We start from the raw sequence: 19589 nt of genomic DNA, 5'->3' as shown, positions 1-19589 counted from the left end.
TGAGCATATTCTACCCAATTTCTAAAGAACCCTATTAAAATGTAGTCAACCCTTTCTTCTTTTCTGTGTCTTGGTAATATTAACCACATAATGAAGAAATCAAAAATGATAAATTCATGAATAAGGATTCATATCAGATATTAGTATATCTTACAGTAATATTGAATTCTTTCAGGTGACATGATGATGTGACCATGGAATTACTCATTCCATTCCTACCCCACACTAAGGCCTAGGATAATGTCTTACATTGTTCAGTACTTGCAGTATTCCATAAATGCTTCTAGAGTATATGATGTTAATGTCCATATTGACTGTTTTCTGGGAATGGTATTTTCTTTTTTGTTTTCAATATTTAAATAATTTATACATTAGCTCAATCTTGATGTAATTAAGACTTTATTGTGAAGATTCTAGAAATTCAAGGTCAAATAGATGTATTACACTTCCTAACCTGTCATGTGCTCTGAGTGAGCCATGAAAACTATCTAGAGCAGCTGTCATTTTGATGTGCTCTGGTTCTTCAGGGGAGTTAGATTTCCACTGAGTAAAATTATAGACTCTGTGGAGAAATCAAAACAGTGATCCATCTTCCAAGAGGACCTGCACTGTGATCTTTTTAGCTCATTTCACATAAGTATATGGAGACTTTAAACTTAATAAATGAGACGTAGGCTATGAAGGTTTGAAACTACTTTTCAGCACAACTCCTGAAAAATGTCATTTTGTTGTGACTTCCCAGGAATATTATTCTATTAACTGCATTGATAGCAGAAACTTTCAGTTCATGTTTTTGAAAAAATGTTCTGTTCTGTGAACTCATCTGTACTGTGAATTGCAAAATTTGTAGTAATAGAGAAATAGTAATAAGTATGCTTATTTTATAAGGTTCATAATGATTCTGTGAATGTGAAAACCATAAAGTTATACATAAAAGTAGATACCAGTTAATATATCTCTGATCTTTTATCTTATCTAAGAACAAAGAGTCTCTTATATTTACTTGATTAATGAATTTGGAAGGGTTAGGATTAGGGTAGAGATTCTTAAAAATTATGGATCAACACCAATAGAATTCTTCCATGTTCAGCTGTTAATGGATTATGGCTGAAAATAAGAATGGCCAAGGTTTGATCTCAGTTCTGCAAGCATGATCTCATATACATTAGCCTCTGTGAGCATCAATTTAACTCATGGGTAAAAATAAATAAAATGGTAAGTAAACCTTGTATATGAGTTGATTTCAAAGTTATAATTAGCTTAACATAGTAAAATCCTTATGTTTCATAACTACTCATCAAATTTTATTAACTGTCATATCATATCGGTACCCAGACACACTCTTTATTCTGTCACAGCACACAGATTTGGGATAAAGTGTTACTAAGAGAAAAATCTAAACATTTTTAAAAACACTTCTGAAAGTCAAGTAACATTTACTGATTGTATGCACACATATGTTTATAAATTTTGGCCTGTGAACATAAAGATCAAGGGTGAAGAATTCATACTTACTTACTTGGTAAGTTCAACAGCGAACAATGCCCTTGTGTAAACTTATTGTGTTACTTTTTAGAAGACTTTTCTATTTTTTTTTAAACTAGTATAATATGCTAGTCATCAGCTTGTCTTTTTATAGCATGAGTGTTGACTATGAAATTGTTATAAATTACTATGCAAAATGAACAGCTGTGAGAAATAATAAATGATTTTGTTATCAAAACAGCTAGGATATTAGTGACATATTTAGAAGTACATATAAATGAAATTAGTAGCAAAAAGTGGGGGAAAGACTAAAATTAACTATTTGACACATTGCATCTTTAAATAGACCTATTAATTCTATTCAATACAAACACTATGTACAATGCAGCAGTAATAAAACTTTTAAGAAAATGCACTTATGTAACAAACTTAAATACTTGATTCCTTTGAATTTATGCAAATCATTACTAGTGTTTTCTTGGAAACTTTTCTTGTGCTTAACTATTTGATGGCAGATTTAAAAAATGTTAATTTTATCACAGTTGAGAGATATAAAGAGAAAAGATGGAAACGGAGGAAACAAGGAGGGTTGAAGCCTATTCTTTTGTCATTGTACTACAGTATATTTGATTCATGATGTGTTAAATCAAACAAGAACACATTCATCAAACAAGTCTCCCCCCACGCAAATTAGTACACAACCACTTTGGAAAGCAGTGTGGAGATTTCTCAAAAGACTAGGATTGGGACCAGCATATGACCCAGCTATCAAACTCCTTGGTTATTTATCTGAAAATACTAATCTCAGTACACTATAAACACATCAATGTTTAAAGAAACATAATTGACAGAAGCCAAATCATGGAACCAGCCATGGTACCTGTCCACAGATGAATGGATAAAGAAAAGAAAATATGGTATATGTACACAATGAAGTTTTACTCAGCCATGAAGAAGAATGAAATCATGGCATCTGCTGGTAAGTGGATGGAACTGGAGAACATCATGCTAAGCCGGACCGAGAAAGTCAAGGATCAAATGTTTTCTTTGATATGCACTAGCCAGACCAAAATAAGGACAAAAAAGTGGATGGAGCATCCCAAGAAAATAGAAGGTATATCAGTGGAATAAAGGAAAAGAATTGAAGCAGGAGGGGGATAGAAAGAGGAAAAGGAGGAACTGACAAATTGACCAAATTATGCTATGTATATAAATATGAATATACCACAGTGAGTTCAATTTCTATGTATAGCTATAAAACACTAATTAAAAAACAAATAAATACAAAAAAGAGCAGTGGAGTAGAGTAAGGTATGAAGGGATAAGGAAGAAAGGAGGGGAAAAGGAGGCACCAGGGTCTAAAATGGAGAAACTTATGTTCCATGCATGTATGATTATGTCAAAATGAACCCCAATGTTATAAATAACTATTATGCACTAATAAAGCAGATATAACACATGTTATATAAGTCCATCTCTTTCAGCTGTGACAGTATCTGAAAGTTCAGATTTCAGAAGGGGACTGGAGACACTGGAAGGGGAAGAGGTACAGACAGGAGAACCCATACATAAGTTTAATTTCAATTTATAATTTAACATGAAAAACTTCATTTCATTATTCTCTCTCTTTAATAACATTGTTTTAAAGCAAGGAAATAACATTTTATGACTAGAGAATCAGAAGCCTACTTGTTTTCTTGCAAAAGCTATGTTTAAAGTTTTATGTCATGTTATTTGTCTTAACCACAAGTTAAAATTTAAGAACATAAAATTATGGTGAAATTTGAGAGGAAAATTAATTTAGAGGATTCAATTATTAGCAAAACCTGATGTCTCAAAGACACTGATTCAGGCTCCTACTAGTAGAGAAAAGTTACCTGTAAGTATTTTAGACTTAAAAATAAATGATACTTATATACAGATATTAAAGTTGAATGACAGTAAAAACATAGGAAATGCAAAGATTTGTCATTTACTGTGCAAATCTTTGAAGCAAACTTGTTTCACACTAAATACTCTCCTAAGAGGACAAACTTAGTTTAACAATTTATTTACTTAGTTGGGCCCTGTTTTGTCATGAGTAAATTGAGGAGTGTAAAGTCTCTTCCAGCTTGAAAATCAACAAATTTGTTTATTTGGAAGATGTTGCACACTTGCTTTTGGTAAGCAATTATTTCCACTGAAACTAAAAGTACTTTTAAGAAAGGTTTTCAAAAAGTTTTTTAGCTAAAGTACATTCTATTATATTAAAAACCACTATTAATATTCACATTTATTATAATGTGCAAAATAAAGGGGTAATTTTTATGTTTTCTAGTTCATTCATATGTGTGTGTAATATATATGTATATATATGTGCATATATAGATGGGCAGATATAAAATTACTAACACCTGGCATAACATTTAGCACAGGTTGGCTTTGGGGAAGAAGAATGAGAATTGTTGGCCTCTTCACAGTTTATTATAGTATTTAAATAAATTTTTTGTCACATTTACCATTTGATGCAGTACAACTCTTGCAATAATGTTAGAGGAAGAGAGAGATGTAAATTGAATTATAGACCAGTTAATAGGTGCAAAAAAAGAGAAAATTTTATTTTGCTCGAATTTTATAAGTAAGATTTAACACAAGTGAAAATGTGCTAATAATATACCATTCAAAGTACAGATTTCACCAGGTATAAAAGGATAATGACAAAAGCATATCGACAAAAACTGTCAATATAATTAGTCGCATTCATGAATAAAAGGAAAGAATGATGTGATTATATCAATAGATGCAGAAATAGTAATTGATACAGATTAGATCCTACTTGTGTAAAGAATAAAATCTTCGTAAAAGTAGTAATGGAAGGGTACAGAATTCTTTGTGGTAGGAAAGAATTGAAAGTAATAAATTATACTGTTATAATGGGATACTCTGTGGAAGGCACAAGGAACCAAAATTTATATATAATGAAATAGATAAGAATGAAAAATGCTTACACCATATTTTTTAAATAAAATTAACATAGAGACATAAACAACAGCAGTGTACTTTTTCAAGGCCATATACCTACATTTATATATCAGGTGTCTTGAAGGAAGTCAGGTAAATACATTAGATAGTTCTGCGGGCAAAACCAGAGTAACACTGAGAACATGCGTTGAAGGACAAATGAAATGGAAAAAAGAAAAAGAAACATGAGCTCTGACTTGACCAAACATGGGATAATGAGATATTGAACTACTATGATCACAGATGCTGTCTACACTCTTCCAAAAAAATAAATATGATAATAAAATAGTATATATTTTGTCACCAACATAGTGTTTAACATAACCTATGAAAGCTTCTTGTTTCGGATGCGAACAAAGTAGACAAAATAGAGAAATATCACAGGGGCCAGGCATGGAAGTCTAGATTCCTGTTCTATCACTTACCAATTTTTCAACTTCAAGCTAATCATTTAGCCACGGCACATTTTGGATTCCTTAATCTAAAAAATAGGGCAATCATATTTACCTCCCTGAGTATTTACATGACTGAGGAAGAGTATATAAATGCCTAGCACACAGTAGGTTTTTTTTCTTTCCCTACCCAAAAGCCTCCCGTATAGTTAATATTCTTCCTATTGGAAGAAAATCTTAGGAAAGACTGAATTTACTTTTAAATTGTTTCCTTTATACTCTTTAAATTTTTCAGAATATCTTCCTAGTCTGGGCTCTAAATGACAGAACCTGTGATAAAGCTACTTACGATGGACAATAGGACCAATAAAAAAGTGGGGTGGCGACAGAAATGTTTTATGCAAAAAATTATACATGAGCTTATTCAATGTCTGCCTAATCTCATAAGAAACTGTTAGTTCTTTCATAAAAAAGAGCCTGATGAATGTTGTTAGAATTTCATTTTAGCCTTGCAAACTTAGCAAAATACATTATCATCTATGTATTTTTTATAATTAAGGATGCTACTGCTACTTTCTTCCATTATTGGTGCATTTATTGAGAAATTTCCCACTGTTTGACTGATGTGCTTCATCCTCTGTACTTTTTCCCTGCTGTGCCCCCACAGTTATGATGCTCTAATTTTATAAGGTTTAGATTTTTCTTCCCGTTGTTTTACATTGCTGTTTGCTGTTTATTCATAGGATAAGGGAGAAGAAGGTTGTGTGTTTTAATGAGCTTTTATATAAATGATTAGCAAAAGTGCTCTCAGAATGACTACTTAGTTTTAGGTACCACATATGGATTCCAGCAAGGCACATGCCATACTGCCTAATGCCACAAATAAGTCTCATTTATGCCAAGTGTTGACTATATGAACTAGTTTAGGAGGTGTTTCAGCTTACTTGAAGTCAGTTCAAGGTTTATAAGAGTTATTTTTAAGTTATATGATGGTCTGTGGGTAGTAACCAGTAAGAACATTGGATTAGATTATGAGGATGCTTGTGAGAATCATGGATTTGACATATGCTTGGGAGATTACTTTTTTAAATCACTGCCATGATGCAGTGAAAATGAAGATTTGACCAGGTTGGACTGCAACTGTCACAGCCATTACATGGTACATGGTGTGTCTTAGGAAAGTGAGGTGTTATGCAAACAGTTGTCATGGATTTATTTTCTCTTCAATGCCTGGTGAGAAAATGTGCTGCTCAGCTAAAGAACTGTAGTGGGAATAATGATCATTCAAGAAGTCTTCAAACTGAGCTACAGGTATTTAATTTAAAAGCACATGGACTGTTTGGAATGTTAATATTTCCTTCCGAACAGAAATATCATTAAAGCATAGTGATGTTAGAAATTTAGGTATTTTAAAAGCATCCTTTTTCTTTAGAACTTGGCTGAAAATTTTCACTGAATCTTGGTCTGGAACATCAAGTCCTTTTACAACTCTCGGAATAGACAGCTTATTACCATTCTACCTGAGGGCAGGCAAGAAGAAAAAAGCCCACAGCCTGCTTTGTTAGATCTGATGAGAAACCTCTCGAATATCCACGTTCACTTTCCAATATATGATGACATTTCTGGGTGGCTGACCTATCTCAGGTTGCTGTTGTTGCTTGGTTTCTTGGAAGGTGTCATTTTCCTGATCTCACTTATTGGATTTTTTACATAGGTTTTAATTATAAATTGGGAGCATAGATAAAAGTAGCATAATCTGGAGCAGGAGCCTTACTTTTATAACAGTGAAAATAAGGTTTTTATATTTTGTTTTCAATCATTCTAATTTCCTTTTGCAGCCCTTCTTCTACCCTGTTACCTTAGGCAATTGGGTATGTCCAAAAGTCATGTTTGATTTATAAGCCAACATTACTGGGGTTAGAAGGACCCAGCACACCTACCTGAAGATCTGCACTTTAAAAATTATGAGTAAGACACCAAGAGAAGGGAAATGACTCACACAGGCTGGTGCATCTGCCAAGAGGCAGGTCTACATAGAGAATCCAAGTGTCTCGTTAGAGAGCTCCTTTCTCTCTATATAAAATGCCCTTGTTCTGTTCCCAACTTATATAGTGACATTTGAGCAGGTCCTAACAACATGCCTTTCGTGTGGACTTCCCTGACTTGCTGGTTGATGACTTCAAGTGTTTGACAGTGCACCTGACAATGTAATTTATCCTGTGACTGCACAGATGACATCTTGTGAATACTGCTTGATGCCTCCACAGAATCATCCCTGAAAGGATTGTGTCTGTCTGTGGATCAACACTGACACAGTCTTCCTTTGAAGTGTACCTGAAAATGTCATTCTCACTGTTAAAGACAAACAACAGATATCATAACAGAGTTCTAGTTGCTAATTATATAATATCAGTGTGATCCTGTTTTCTCTCACCACTGTGATGTTTGTCCATGTGCTGATCTGTCTGTCCTGTTTTGCTATTCTAGGTTTGTGTGCTGGAGAGACAAATATTCGACTTTCTTGGATATCAGTGGGCACCTATCCTGGCAAATTTTGTACATATTATTATTGTCATCCTTGGTTTATTTGGAACTATTCAATATAGACCTCGCTACATAACAGGAGTAAGTACCCTTACTGCCTTCTTATAACTTATTGAAATAGAGAAACATGTGAAAACTATAGATATCTTGATAAATGATGTGTATACCTTCTCTGAAGAATATGTACATCTTGTCTTGAGTATTGTGTGTTTATTTACATAGTCTCAGACTACATCAACAGTAATTGAAAATGCAATTTTAAAGCACTGGGTAGTGAATGTGAACAGATTGCATTTTCATTAACTCTATTTTCAGCAAAGATTCTACTATATTTGCAATCAGAAGTGTGACCCTTTATTTTCAAATTAATACCCTCTGAATCAACAGATTTTAATGGGAATTTTTCTTTTTTAAAATAATCCCAGCCTATAAATTGAATTAAGATAGTTTAAAACCAACACATAAAATACTCTATTGATGTGATAACATCAATACACATAATAGTTAATATTTGAAATGCTTGAAAGCCAGAATATTCTGGATCATTGTCTCTGTGTTCTCTGTAGTTCTCTTTTGGACTCAGCAGAAGTATTTTACATTCCTACTCAAGTTAAACTCACTTAACATGAAAGTGAAATTCAACTGGGCTGCAGTTTCCATAGGAACTATAACTTTGTTGTTTGCTTTATTTTTTATTCTTCATATTTGACTCAGATCTCAGCAATTGCTCTTCATTAATATAGAATCTCTTTTTTTCTAAGTTTCAACATTTTTCTACTTCTTCTGTTTTTGACAAAGAAAAATTCTGTAGGTATTCATTTTAAATCATACAGCAAGTTTGTGGTAAAAATATATAGATATATTAGTACAGCTAAAGTTCTGCCTTATTCAACACAAACCAGCAGGTTTTCTCAGGTTTCATGAAGCCTGCTTCTCATAAAACTTGCCCTCCTCTGACCGTTCTCACTGTCATCCAGAATGCAGATGAAGTTCACTAGTACAGAGACAAACAGTAGAACCAAGGGTTGCACTGTTGCACTCCTTAGAAATGAGAAATCCATAGTCCTCCCTTCTAGGTGCATGCCCAGAGACCAGGGTGCATCACCTGGGAGGCCAGGTTGCCATCTAAATCTTGTAGAAAGTGAACAAGTCCTATTGCCTTGGAAAATCTTTCAGTATATAAGCTATGATAGTCTTGTCCATGTCTTTCTTTTCTTTTCGTACCAGGGATTAAACCCAGGGCACTAATCCACCAAGTCACATCTCCAACCCTTTTTTATATTATATTTAGAGTCAGGATCTCACTGAGTTGCTTAGGGCCTCACTAAGTTGCTGAGGCTGGCTTTTAATCCACAATCTTTCTGCCTTAGCTTCCAAAGGTGCTGGGTTTAAAGGTGTGCACCACTCTACCTGACCCATTTTCTTGTATGAATTGCAGTTTGATCCAGGTTGGAAGGACAGCATGTTGGTAGGGAGTGGGTCAGGTGAAGTCATAATACCTGAGTTGAATTCTTGGATCTTACCAAAGTCTGTGGGGCTTTGGACAATTTCATTTCATCAATCTTTAATATTCTGATCTTTGAAATGAAAGTAATAATTATAGTGTCTCATTGTGCTTTAATTAGTTGATGAATTGTTGTAGTAGCCATTAATGAAAAATTCCTTAACCTACATTTCCTCTTTCATCAGACTTTGTGACTCCTTTATGAATTTATTCTTACAAATAATATTGTTCTTAGTATCACTATATTTATTTCTGAAGAATTGCTTCGAATAAAAATCTAGATACAGGTCCAAAAGTTTTAACAGTTTAAAAACTCAGAGATTAGTTTTGAGGAATAAGTAGAATGTTCTATGCAATATTCTTATGAGAATGCTTGGTATTTAAAAGGTGTTAAATAAATATTAGGTATAATATTTTTCTTATTACTATTTGAAAATAATACCAAAATGTATAACATAGCAAAAAGCTAGAAGGAAATTTAAAATAGATCAAAGTCTTTCAGATATTGGTTGAATTATTTCTGTCCTTTTATTACTAGAACATACAACTTTTTAAAAAATTGTAGTATTTCTATGTTTCAAAGTGTAATCTCTTTCCTTTAGATAAAAGATAAAATTTGTTCTAGTTGTGTTTATTAGACACAATTTGAAATCCTCCTGAGGTTCTATAGGAAGGATGTGTCTTCAGGCTACACCCATGATTTGATCTTTTCTTATGGAAAGCACTCTAAGCTTGATTTTTTTTTTTTTTTGAGACAGTGTTTAACTTTGGGAATCTTTTGCTAGCTGGAGATGCTGTAAATGCAAAACTTCTATATTCCAATTAAGCAAATTGGAAATATAACCTCTACATTTTTCTTGAAAAGCAATTCTTTCTTTATCTTATCTCTTACAATATTATGTTATACGTGGCTGAAAGTTGACAAGTAGCAGTATCAACTGTTGGCTTAGAAATCCTCTTAACCACATCAATAAGTTCATAGATATATCATCTGTCTTTCCAATTATTTCAGACCATCACCAAGATAATCATTCTAATTATCACAAGCAGTCTATCCTCCATCCATGGAAAATCATCTCCTCACTATTCTTTCTATCTACACTAACATTTGGCCTCTACCTGACAGCTTTTCTCAAAACTAATACTGTGTCTTTTTGGTTTGTGTTACAATGCACTCAGTTTCTTGTAACGATTTCTATTCTAGTTATCTATTTCTATGTAACCTTCATGATTGAAGGCCAAAAGTGGATTTGGGAAAATAATAAATTTGTCATAAAAAATGGTATTAAGAATTTCAGTTTGTCTAGAGATGACAAAAGGACTTACAGTTAAAAGAATATTAAATGGAATCACAAATGATAGATATTCTACTCAGTGAAGGATCTGGTTGTAGAAGAAAAATCTGTGATTGGGCCATGTGGTAGCTGAAGATAATGTATTGCTGCAGTCAAGAAATTTCTGCAGGCTTTCTATGCATTGGAGACTTAGATATGAACAATGAAATATATTTCACTCTCTTCTGAAATATAGGCTTTCATTATTTGTATATTTGACATTTTATATTTTTGCAAAAGAATTCATGACTAAATGTTTTTATTAACATTTTGTATATTTCCTTCAAGTATATATACAAAGGAAACATCTGATAATGATAAATGTTCTGATATGAATAATCATTTTAGTTTAATATTATATGACACAAATTTGAAATGAATATGACTATTCCAGTTTTTGTTTTACCTTGTATTTTAATGTTGTACATTATACTGTTTCATTTTTTCTTTTTTGAATTTCTTATAATCATCACAAAAATGCTCTTCTCTTCACTTGTAAGTTTTTCTGTATGAGAAGTCTGTAGGCATAAAAATAATATGAACAATTTTATGTTCTTATTACATAATTGACAACCCCCTATCCAAAATAATTGTACTGAAATGTTCTCCCATGAATATGCTGCATTCTTGCTAACCCAGAATACTATCTATTCTCAAATTTAATAGAGGAAAGAATTGTCTCCTTTGTTTTGAGTTGTATTTCTTATCTTTAGAAAGTTGGACTTTTTCATATATTTATTGCTATTTTAATTTATTTTTAAGAGATTGTTTTGGATGTACTTCTTTCTTCCTGTATACTCTTACTGTATATATTAGTGATTGATGTCCATATGTATAGAATTACATAAAATATGTAACAAAGTGTGTATATTACATATTTAGAATGAAATGGAGATATTATCCCTTTAAAAATTATAAGGTTTTATTTTGATATTTATTATTATCATCTAATTAAAATTAAATCCCTTTTCTCTTGATTATATTTTCTGTTACTTTTTTTCCTTAGAGGGGATACCGGGGGGATTGAATCTAGGGGCACTCAACCACTGAGCCACATCCCAGCCCCCCTTTTTTATTTAGAGACAGGGTATCACAGAATTGCTTAGCACCTCAGTGTTGCTGAGGCTTGCGTTGAATTCACAACTCTCCTGCCTCAGCCTACAAGCCACTGGAATTAGAGATGTGCACCACCACACCTGGCCTATTTTCTCTTATTTTTAAAGATGATTAAAAATCAAAAACTATTTTGTAAAAAGTAGGCTTTTTACTAAAACAAAAGATAGATGTCCAGAAAAAAAATCTAAGAACAAAGTACTTCTTTCAAATTTTGCTTTCTGTAAAGAGTTTCAAATTATTGATGGAAATTTTTGTTCTGTTTAATGACTCCCCCCTCAAAAAAATGTGGATATTCTCTGAAATACTGAGTACAGTAATAATAATAAGCAGAGTATTGGTAATGACTTGTTTCCTCTACTAATTTTCCTTTTGATAGAAGAAAAGAAGAAAATTTAAAAACAGCTCATTGTTATAAGGATTAGGTATCCTTTGAGGGCCTCTGGCAATTTGAGGAGTATAATATGTTTGAGGGAAGCAAAACAGGTGATTTCAGTTCCAAGTAATGAAAATCTGAAGCCTGAATCCACAGAGAGAATCTGTAATGTCTAATTCTTGACAAAGTCAAGTCCCCAAATTAACTTGGGTGAAATAATTCATACACACTCACATACACACACACAGACTTGCATATATCTATTCAAACACACATACATATATTTATGTGTGTGTATATATATATGTATGCATATATTATATGTATGTATATATAATGACTTTTTTAAAAGCATTATTTTGTGTTATAAATATAATTTTCTAACGTGTCTTTATTGAGCTAAAGACACTGGCAAGGAGAATGTGATTTGGTATATCCAGTGTTTATTAGTTAATTACAAAATATGTTAATTTGTTGTAATGCTTTAAATTGTCAAAAATAACCCGAGGAATATATAAGTTCCTCTGCCAAAGGCACGACAACTTTCTTTGTAATAATGCCAAAGGGAATGTTGCTGTAGCACTCAAAATATTCCTTCTTTCCTTCCTTCTAGATAATCTCATTCCCCAAACTGGAAATGAATTCAATAATAACTAAAAGTCCATTATTGAAATTTCAGAAAATTAGGGAAGAGTATAGTATAGTAGAATCACATTTACATTTATGAGAATTTTTTCAATTCCATTATCAATTCTCTTATGTATATTTCTGAATAAATTCTATACATGTCACATTATCCCTGTACAACTTTTGTCCAAATTTATAACTAGGAAATAGGTAGGTAGGCTACTGGCGCAGTCCTCTTGACTGCCCATAAGCTTGTAACAGTCCACAGTCTATCTGATAAATGAAACAAAACAAAACAAAACAAAAAAACTTTTGTTTAGTTTTGGGTAATTTTAAAATTCAGTATGGCATTTGCAGTTTAGAAAAAATTTAGATTTCAAGTTGTTGTCTGCCAATCCTAAAGTAAAGTTATAGTTTTGTCTCTGTGTTTAATTGTAAATGACATCACGAATGAAGAATAGAAAACCCTAGTGACATTTTTGTGAGAGATCAATATCACAGGGCCTTCAATAATACATAATTATAATAGTATTTTTCATTTCTTTCAGTATTCAGCATTTTGGTAATAATTTATCAAAAGTTATGATATCTAATAACATAATTTATCAGATGAATTGGAAACATTGGGGTTAGTTTCCACTTTTGTTACTAAAAAAATCATGAGTTTAAAATAATGTGGTTAAAGCTGATTTGATAAAGCAGGGCTGTGATGGTTAGAAAGAGAGTCCATATTCATGAATCTCCATCCTTTGTGTTACAAGAATAATCAACTATGACTACATCATAATATCCCTACTTGCTCCTTCAAAAATAACAACAGAATTGAATACTCCATTATTCAATGTATTAAAGCTTTAAATAGTAATTTCTCATTATTGCTGAACACTAAACATCTGTTATCAAATTTGTGCCACTTAAAAAAAATTAACTATTAGATTTCTTTTTAATATGTGGCATGTGTTTACCATTGAGTGTTGATTTATAATTTCACAAACATCCTCCTTAACCCCAGTAAGGCAAGGTCAGTTTCAGACATGGTGTCACCTGTTTTGACTTCCTTAAAATTGCTCTTCTTCCTTAATGTTGCTCTTCTAGAGCCAGCCTACTGAAAAAGGAGTCCCCTGCCATCCTGGGCCAGGCGTGGGACTACATGGTAGCTGGAGCACCAAAAGAAAAACGCCAAGACCTTTTTTCTAAAAATATTTTCATATGGCCCTTTGGAAAATTTACAGACACCTTAGTGAGTCTGTAAAAACAATGCTTTATACATAATTCGCAAGGGGAGGAAAAATTCCTTAAATTTTTGGAATTCAGTATTTATAGATAATGAGACATGATTTTATTCTTAATTGCTCATGGAACTCTCATCTACATGGAGAATCCAAATAACCACTGTAAATGGGAAGTATTCTTATGCCTAGTTTCCAGAGCACATGCTTTTCTAACTCTAATAATGTCACGTCCCAAAATATATTTGCACTCCGCCAAGTCATTTTTAGGAAGCCATTAATCTATGTTCAAGTGTGTTTTGCCACTTTCATTCAATTTTTCTAGGAGAGTAAAATATCTAAAAGAAAACTTATTGCAGCTAAAGCATTAAAAATGCATGCTTTCGGTGTTCAAGACAGAAAATCAATGTAGATTAGAGATGAAGAGACTTGAGATAGTAGTAAATTAACACTACTTCTAATGACTTAGAGTAGTTGTGAAAATAAGCATTTTCCCATAAGCCTAGCAGGGGGGAAAAGAATACCATCATTACAAGTTTAATGGATTTAGCCTGTAGTCCTAAAATAAATGAAATAATGCTACATTGTGAATGCAATTTATTCTCAAAAGAATGTGTACCCTTGAGGAAATACCAGTCATTTATTCTACAAGAAGATACTTTGTGCTCTCATTTTGGTGTGAGGCTGTGACTAAAGATTTATATAATGTGATATCTATAAATAACTGCATTTTGACAATTCAAATTCATATTTGTAAACCCTCTAATAATTTTTAGAAATGAATTTTGAAAAGATACATGTTGTGATATATATGTATATTAATGTAAATATACTTGTTTATTTTCTAAAATAGAAAATACTTCATGTAGACATTTTTTAAATTACAAAAGTAAAATTGAGTTTATAATAAAATTCCCTTTCCATATGCCACTTCAACTCTTTCTAATCTCTTTATACTTCTTCTGGGGTTACTTTGAAAGTGTGTGTGTGTGTGTATGTGTGTGTGTTTGAGAGAGAAAAAGAGATATTAAAAACATCTGTTCAAATTTTTTAGTTAGTCCAAATTATGTTGTGGTAACATTTTGTCTTTATAGTTTTTTTTTCATCCCAAAGTTTCTGCTTGCTTCTTCTTTATAGTTTTTTCACCCCAAAGTTTCTGATTGCTTCCTCCTCCTCCTCCTCCTCCTCCTCCTCCTCCTCCTCTTCCTCCTCCTCCTCCTCTCCTTCTTCTTCTTCTTCTTCTTTTTTTTTTTGAGGAAAAAAGTGCCTTTATTTTTAAGTGAATCCTAAATATGCTTCCAATTTTTATCCATTGTGCCTATTGCTCGATATTCATTCTGTTTTTATTTTTAAAATCCATTGTTCTCCCATTTAAATTTAGAAAATTTCCTTTATATTTGATTCTGGTTGTATCTCTAGCCTTTTGTTTTTAATAGTATGTTTGTCTTCCCTAGAGACTTCTATCCTAGCACTCTGTCTTCTTGCTCCTGTCTAAATTGGTTGCTCTCTATTCTATCATACATCCGTCTTTCCTGCTTTGCTATCCTGAATTAGATTCATGCTTTCTTAGAATCCACGTATTTTCTTTCTGATATTCTTCAAATAGCTTCCTGAAAAGGCATGTCTGAGTGGTAAATTTCCTGAGTTCCTATGTAACAGAAAATGGTGCTATTCTATTTGTGTACTAATTTAGCTAGATGAAAATTCACAGATTAAAATCAGTTTTTCTTAGAACACTAAAGTAATTGCTTAATTTCATTCTAGAGAGCAGTGTTACTGATGGAAAGACTTAAGTATCCATCTGTAAATAACTTTAAAATATTCATCTTATCCATGTTTTATGAACATTTCAAATTAATGTGTCTAAATGTGGACCTATTTTAAAATTGTATAGCGCCATTGATTTGAAGATTTATGGATACTATGATAGTCATTTCTCTGGGAGAAAGTACCTGAGAAAATCAACACACAGGAGAAAAGGTTTAATTTGGCTCACAGTTTCAGAGGTTTCTGTCCATGGTCATAGGCCACATCACTTTGAGTCTGAGGTGAAGTCAAACTCCATGGTGTGGAGCACATGGTAGAAAAAGCTGTTCAGCCCATGGCAACCAGGAAGCAGAAGAAAGAGTGAGAAAGAAGGAGGAGTAGGAAACAAAATACACACTTCAGGGACGCACCTGCAATGATCTGTTCTCTCCAACTACACCCCACCTCCTTAAAAGTTTCCACTGTTTCCAACAGTCCATTGAACTATGAATCAATTCACAAATGAATTAATCCATTGTGAGATAAGAGCCTTCATAATCCCATCACCCCAAAGCCCCATCTCTGAACACTGCTTCAAGGGGGACTCTGCCTTTAACACATGAGTTTAGGGAAACATTTAGGATCCAAATCATAACAGATGCCTTCAGCTTCAGACTTTGCATGTATTAAGTGATAGTTCTCTATGCTTTTAAATATTAACTGATGATTTTCCTCAAAAATATTTTATTTAACAGTTATTGTATATTATCATTTTTTTTATTTACTTACTAAAAATCTCCTTGTTTTCCTCAGAGAAATGAATAACTGGCTGGTATAAAAGTGGTAGAAGGTTAGCTTGTTTTCCAGCCACTTCTCACTGTCACCTTTGGTCACTTGTTTCTTCCCCCAAGTCTGTCTCCAGGGTGTAGAATTCTGCCTGGTGGCTCAGCTTCCTTTGTGTCCACACACAGTCTAGACTGACAGTTGTTCCATTCTGTTTATTAATTAGTATGTATCTGTCTAATTATTCTAGCAATTGCCTGAGATATCGCTGTTGAAAGTGTTTTACAGATAATAGTTGTGGGACTGTACATGTTGCAGGCTCAGTTTTTTTTTTTTTTTTTTTTTTTGAGCCCTAAATGGAACAGTAACTATTAAATTGTATTAAACATGTTTTACTTGGGATTCATTTCCTTTAAAGAATGAAAGCTGAGAAAATTGCATTGTTATAGAAAGGTGTGTAGATCTAACTGCTTTAAAGACCATTAGTATATTCTATAGTATGGGTATACTGATGTTATAACAATATAACCTATGTATAACATAATGCTAACTTACCTACTCTATAGTAGCATAATATTGTGCATAGAGTACACTGTTATAGTCTCCAGATACATTTTAACAGGGAGAAACAAATATGTAACCAAGTAAAGGAAACACTTCTCATAAGGACTATGGTATAATTATGTTCATGATATCATAATTTACCCAAACAGGTTTGGGCAAGTCAACCTGGGTCAGAGGAGATACAAGAGATGTTTCATCGATGATAGAACACATGGGCTGAGACTTAGAGTGTGAATAGCAATCACTATAGGAACATAGGAAGAAGGATAATTCCAGATACAAATCCAACAAAAGCAATGAGTACTGAGGTATTTTAAAAATAGAGTTGTATCTTTGTCAACATTAGATTATCATGGTTGCTTCACAGTGGATGGTTGCAAGAGAACAATAAATATGTAGACAGGAAACATAATGAAAAAAAATATACTTGACCAATGGTAAATTGTTTATGTGAGCCATAGTTTAGATAATTGAAGGGTTTCCCATAAGTATTGATCCTGAGTTGCTGGAAACATGAAAGAAATAAGACAGGGAAAGACAATTTTTTAGGTAGCTTGAAGAAGAGATTAGCCAATGTTGGAACCTGCTCACTAAGGCAACAATTAAGACAAAAGGAACAACTGACAGAACTGTTCAAGAGTTTAATTATGTACAAATTATAGAGGTAAGACCAAATAGGGAGGTGTCCCAGACCCTTTATAGATTGTTTCCCAATCACTTGATAACTTTTAGATTAAAAACTAGCAAATATTATTTTATATGTGTATGACATGATTTTGTCACATAAACTAGTAGTGTCTTTGCTGGTATGTTAAGACATTATTAGTAAAATGTTAAGGTCTATAAACAAGTCAAAATGGCGCCTGGCATTTTGCCAGAGGGAGTGGTTTGTGAAGTAATGCCAGCAAGCCATTAAGTGTGGAGATCCCTTATTGGTTGACTGCTTTATCTAGTTTATGTTAATTAAGATAAGCTGTGTGTAATGTATATATACCCCTCCTGTCCTAAAATAAATGGCTCCCACTCCTGCTGTATCAGTCTACACAAGTTCTTCGTCACCCCCTGGTTATTTTGCTGCAGCCAGACTGTGGCAGTAAAAATGTAATAATAATATTCCACACTTCTAAAATGAGAGTCAATATTTGAGGGAGAACCCTCTAGATAATTTCACTAGTCTATATCTAGTAAACCTACACTTAGAGTTGTCTAGTGTGATTTCTTAGATATGCATTTTGCAACCAGATCATTTTATAAGGTATAGTAGGCAGATTCACACCATTATGATATTTTATGGCTAAAGGAATCTAAGCAATATCACCAAAATAATTCATTGTTTTTAAATCTATTGTAGCCAATTTCCATGGTTTAGAATTTGTGAGATTTGTCAGGGGGTAAGAGCAAACTAAATATTTATTCTAAAACAGAAACATGATTCTTCCACTGTAGTCCATTACCCTGTCTGTGTGCTGAGAGGGGTGTGTGTGTGTGTGTGTGTGTTTTGTTTGGTTGGTTTGGGGTCAAGCACAAGCTTGGTTAAACACCTTACTTCCTGATATGGTTCCAACTACCACCTCTTGCCCATGAGAGCCCAAGGACTTCCAGTTAACCAGTACCTTAAAATTACTGCCACTAAAATACTTAGCAAAAGTTCAAAGATAAGATTTATGAAGAAGTGAGGAAAGGAGAAGTGGTTTATGTATTCTACCAGACCCTATGTAACCAATCCTAAATAAAATATCATATTTGGGCTGTGTAAAGTTAGTGCTTCTAAAATGTTTCTTACTCCTGAAATTAATCTTATAAATATGGCATGGCACACATTGAGTGGTTTTATAAGAAACAGAACTATGACATTCATTTATTGATTATGGAAATTTTCTTGAAAGTATTGCTATAAGCAGATGCAAAAGAAAAATCTACCTCTTGTTTCAAACCTGGGAATAGTGATGCTTTTCTTTTGCATTGGGTTGATTTACCTTGAGGTGTAAATGAATTTACTAAATGTTTGTGAGTACAGTAGTCTCTCCTTTTCCGTGAGGTATAAGGACAAGGATCACCAGTGAATATCTAAATCTGCTGATAGTTCCAAACCTCTAGCAATCTTAGCATACATTCTTTTTTCTTTATTAAATCAATTAAAATCACTTTTTCCCTTAAAGGAGGCATTTTGCAGCTTTACTTTGGCCTCTTCATTTTGCAAGCATTACAACTTTCGCTCTTTAGGGGCCATTATGTAAGTAAAACCAGGGTTAGTTGAACAGAAGCGCTAATATCATTTGATCTGATAACCCAGGTAGCTCCTGAGTGACTAACAAACTTTTTAGCACATACAGATAAACAAAAGGATATCCCAGGAGAGCAGGAAGGGAATGGCATGAGATTTCATGTTACTCAGAACAGTATGCAATTTAAAACTCATGAATTGTTTATTTCTGGAATTTTTTATTGAATATTCTTGGACTGCTATTGACTGCAGATAACTAAAACCAGTGAAAGCAACACCACAGATGAATAGGGACTACTACAGTTTTAAGACCCAATTTGTGACTTGTCACATTTTTTCAAGAAGTAAAAAAAAAACAAAAAAAACTTTACAGTTTTATTAGGATGAAAGTACTTTAAGGGTGAAGATCAGTGGTAGAGTGCATGTTTAGCACATGTGAGACTCTGGATCCTATCACATGTGAGGCCCAGCACCGAACCCCTCCCCATTCAAAGTGATACTTTGTTCTTCTATCATAGAAATATTTATCTGGCATTATTTTAAATTCTATTTTGTGCCATTGAATTACTCATATTACTACACAATTGTTGATGACAATGATGATTTTTTCCCCTGTGATGTAAAATAGTTTAAGTAGGATTGGAGTTATCAGTGTTTCCTAGAATTTG

General features: G+C 33.0%; 1 protein-coding gene across 3 annotated transcripts in view; it reads left to right on the top strand.

Annotated features, from left to right (window-relative positions):
• Nkain2 (sodium/potassium transporting ATPase interacting 2) overlaps positions 1-19589 on the top strand; it is a 979120-nt gene that overhangs the window by 452290 nt on the left and 507241 nt on the right. For all 3 annotated transcript variants that reach the window (XR_009228127.1, XM_046458657.2, XM_058583725.1), the window contains exon 2: positions 7365-7502. Coding sequence is in view for 2 of the 3 variants with exons in the window: in XM_046458657.2 (XP_046314613.1) it covers positions 7365-7502 (138 nt within the window). In the remaining variant the exon portion in view is untranslated. The remainder of the gene's footprint in view (positions 1-7364; positions 7503-19589) is intronic.

Source organism: Marmota monax, unplaced genomic scaffold (genome assembly GCF_021218885.2).
Source record: "Marmota monax isolate L192 unplaced genomic scaffold, Marmota_monax_Labrador192_F-V1.1 WCK01_AAM20220418_F8-fsc00198, whole genome shotgun sequence".
Classification (NCBI taxonomy): Eukaryota; Metazoa; Chordata; class Mammalia; order Rodentia; family Sciuridae; genus Marmota; species Marmota monax.
This window is presented reverse-complemented; position numbering and strand designations above follow the sequence as displayed.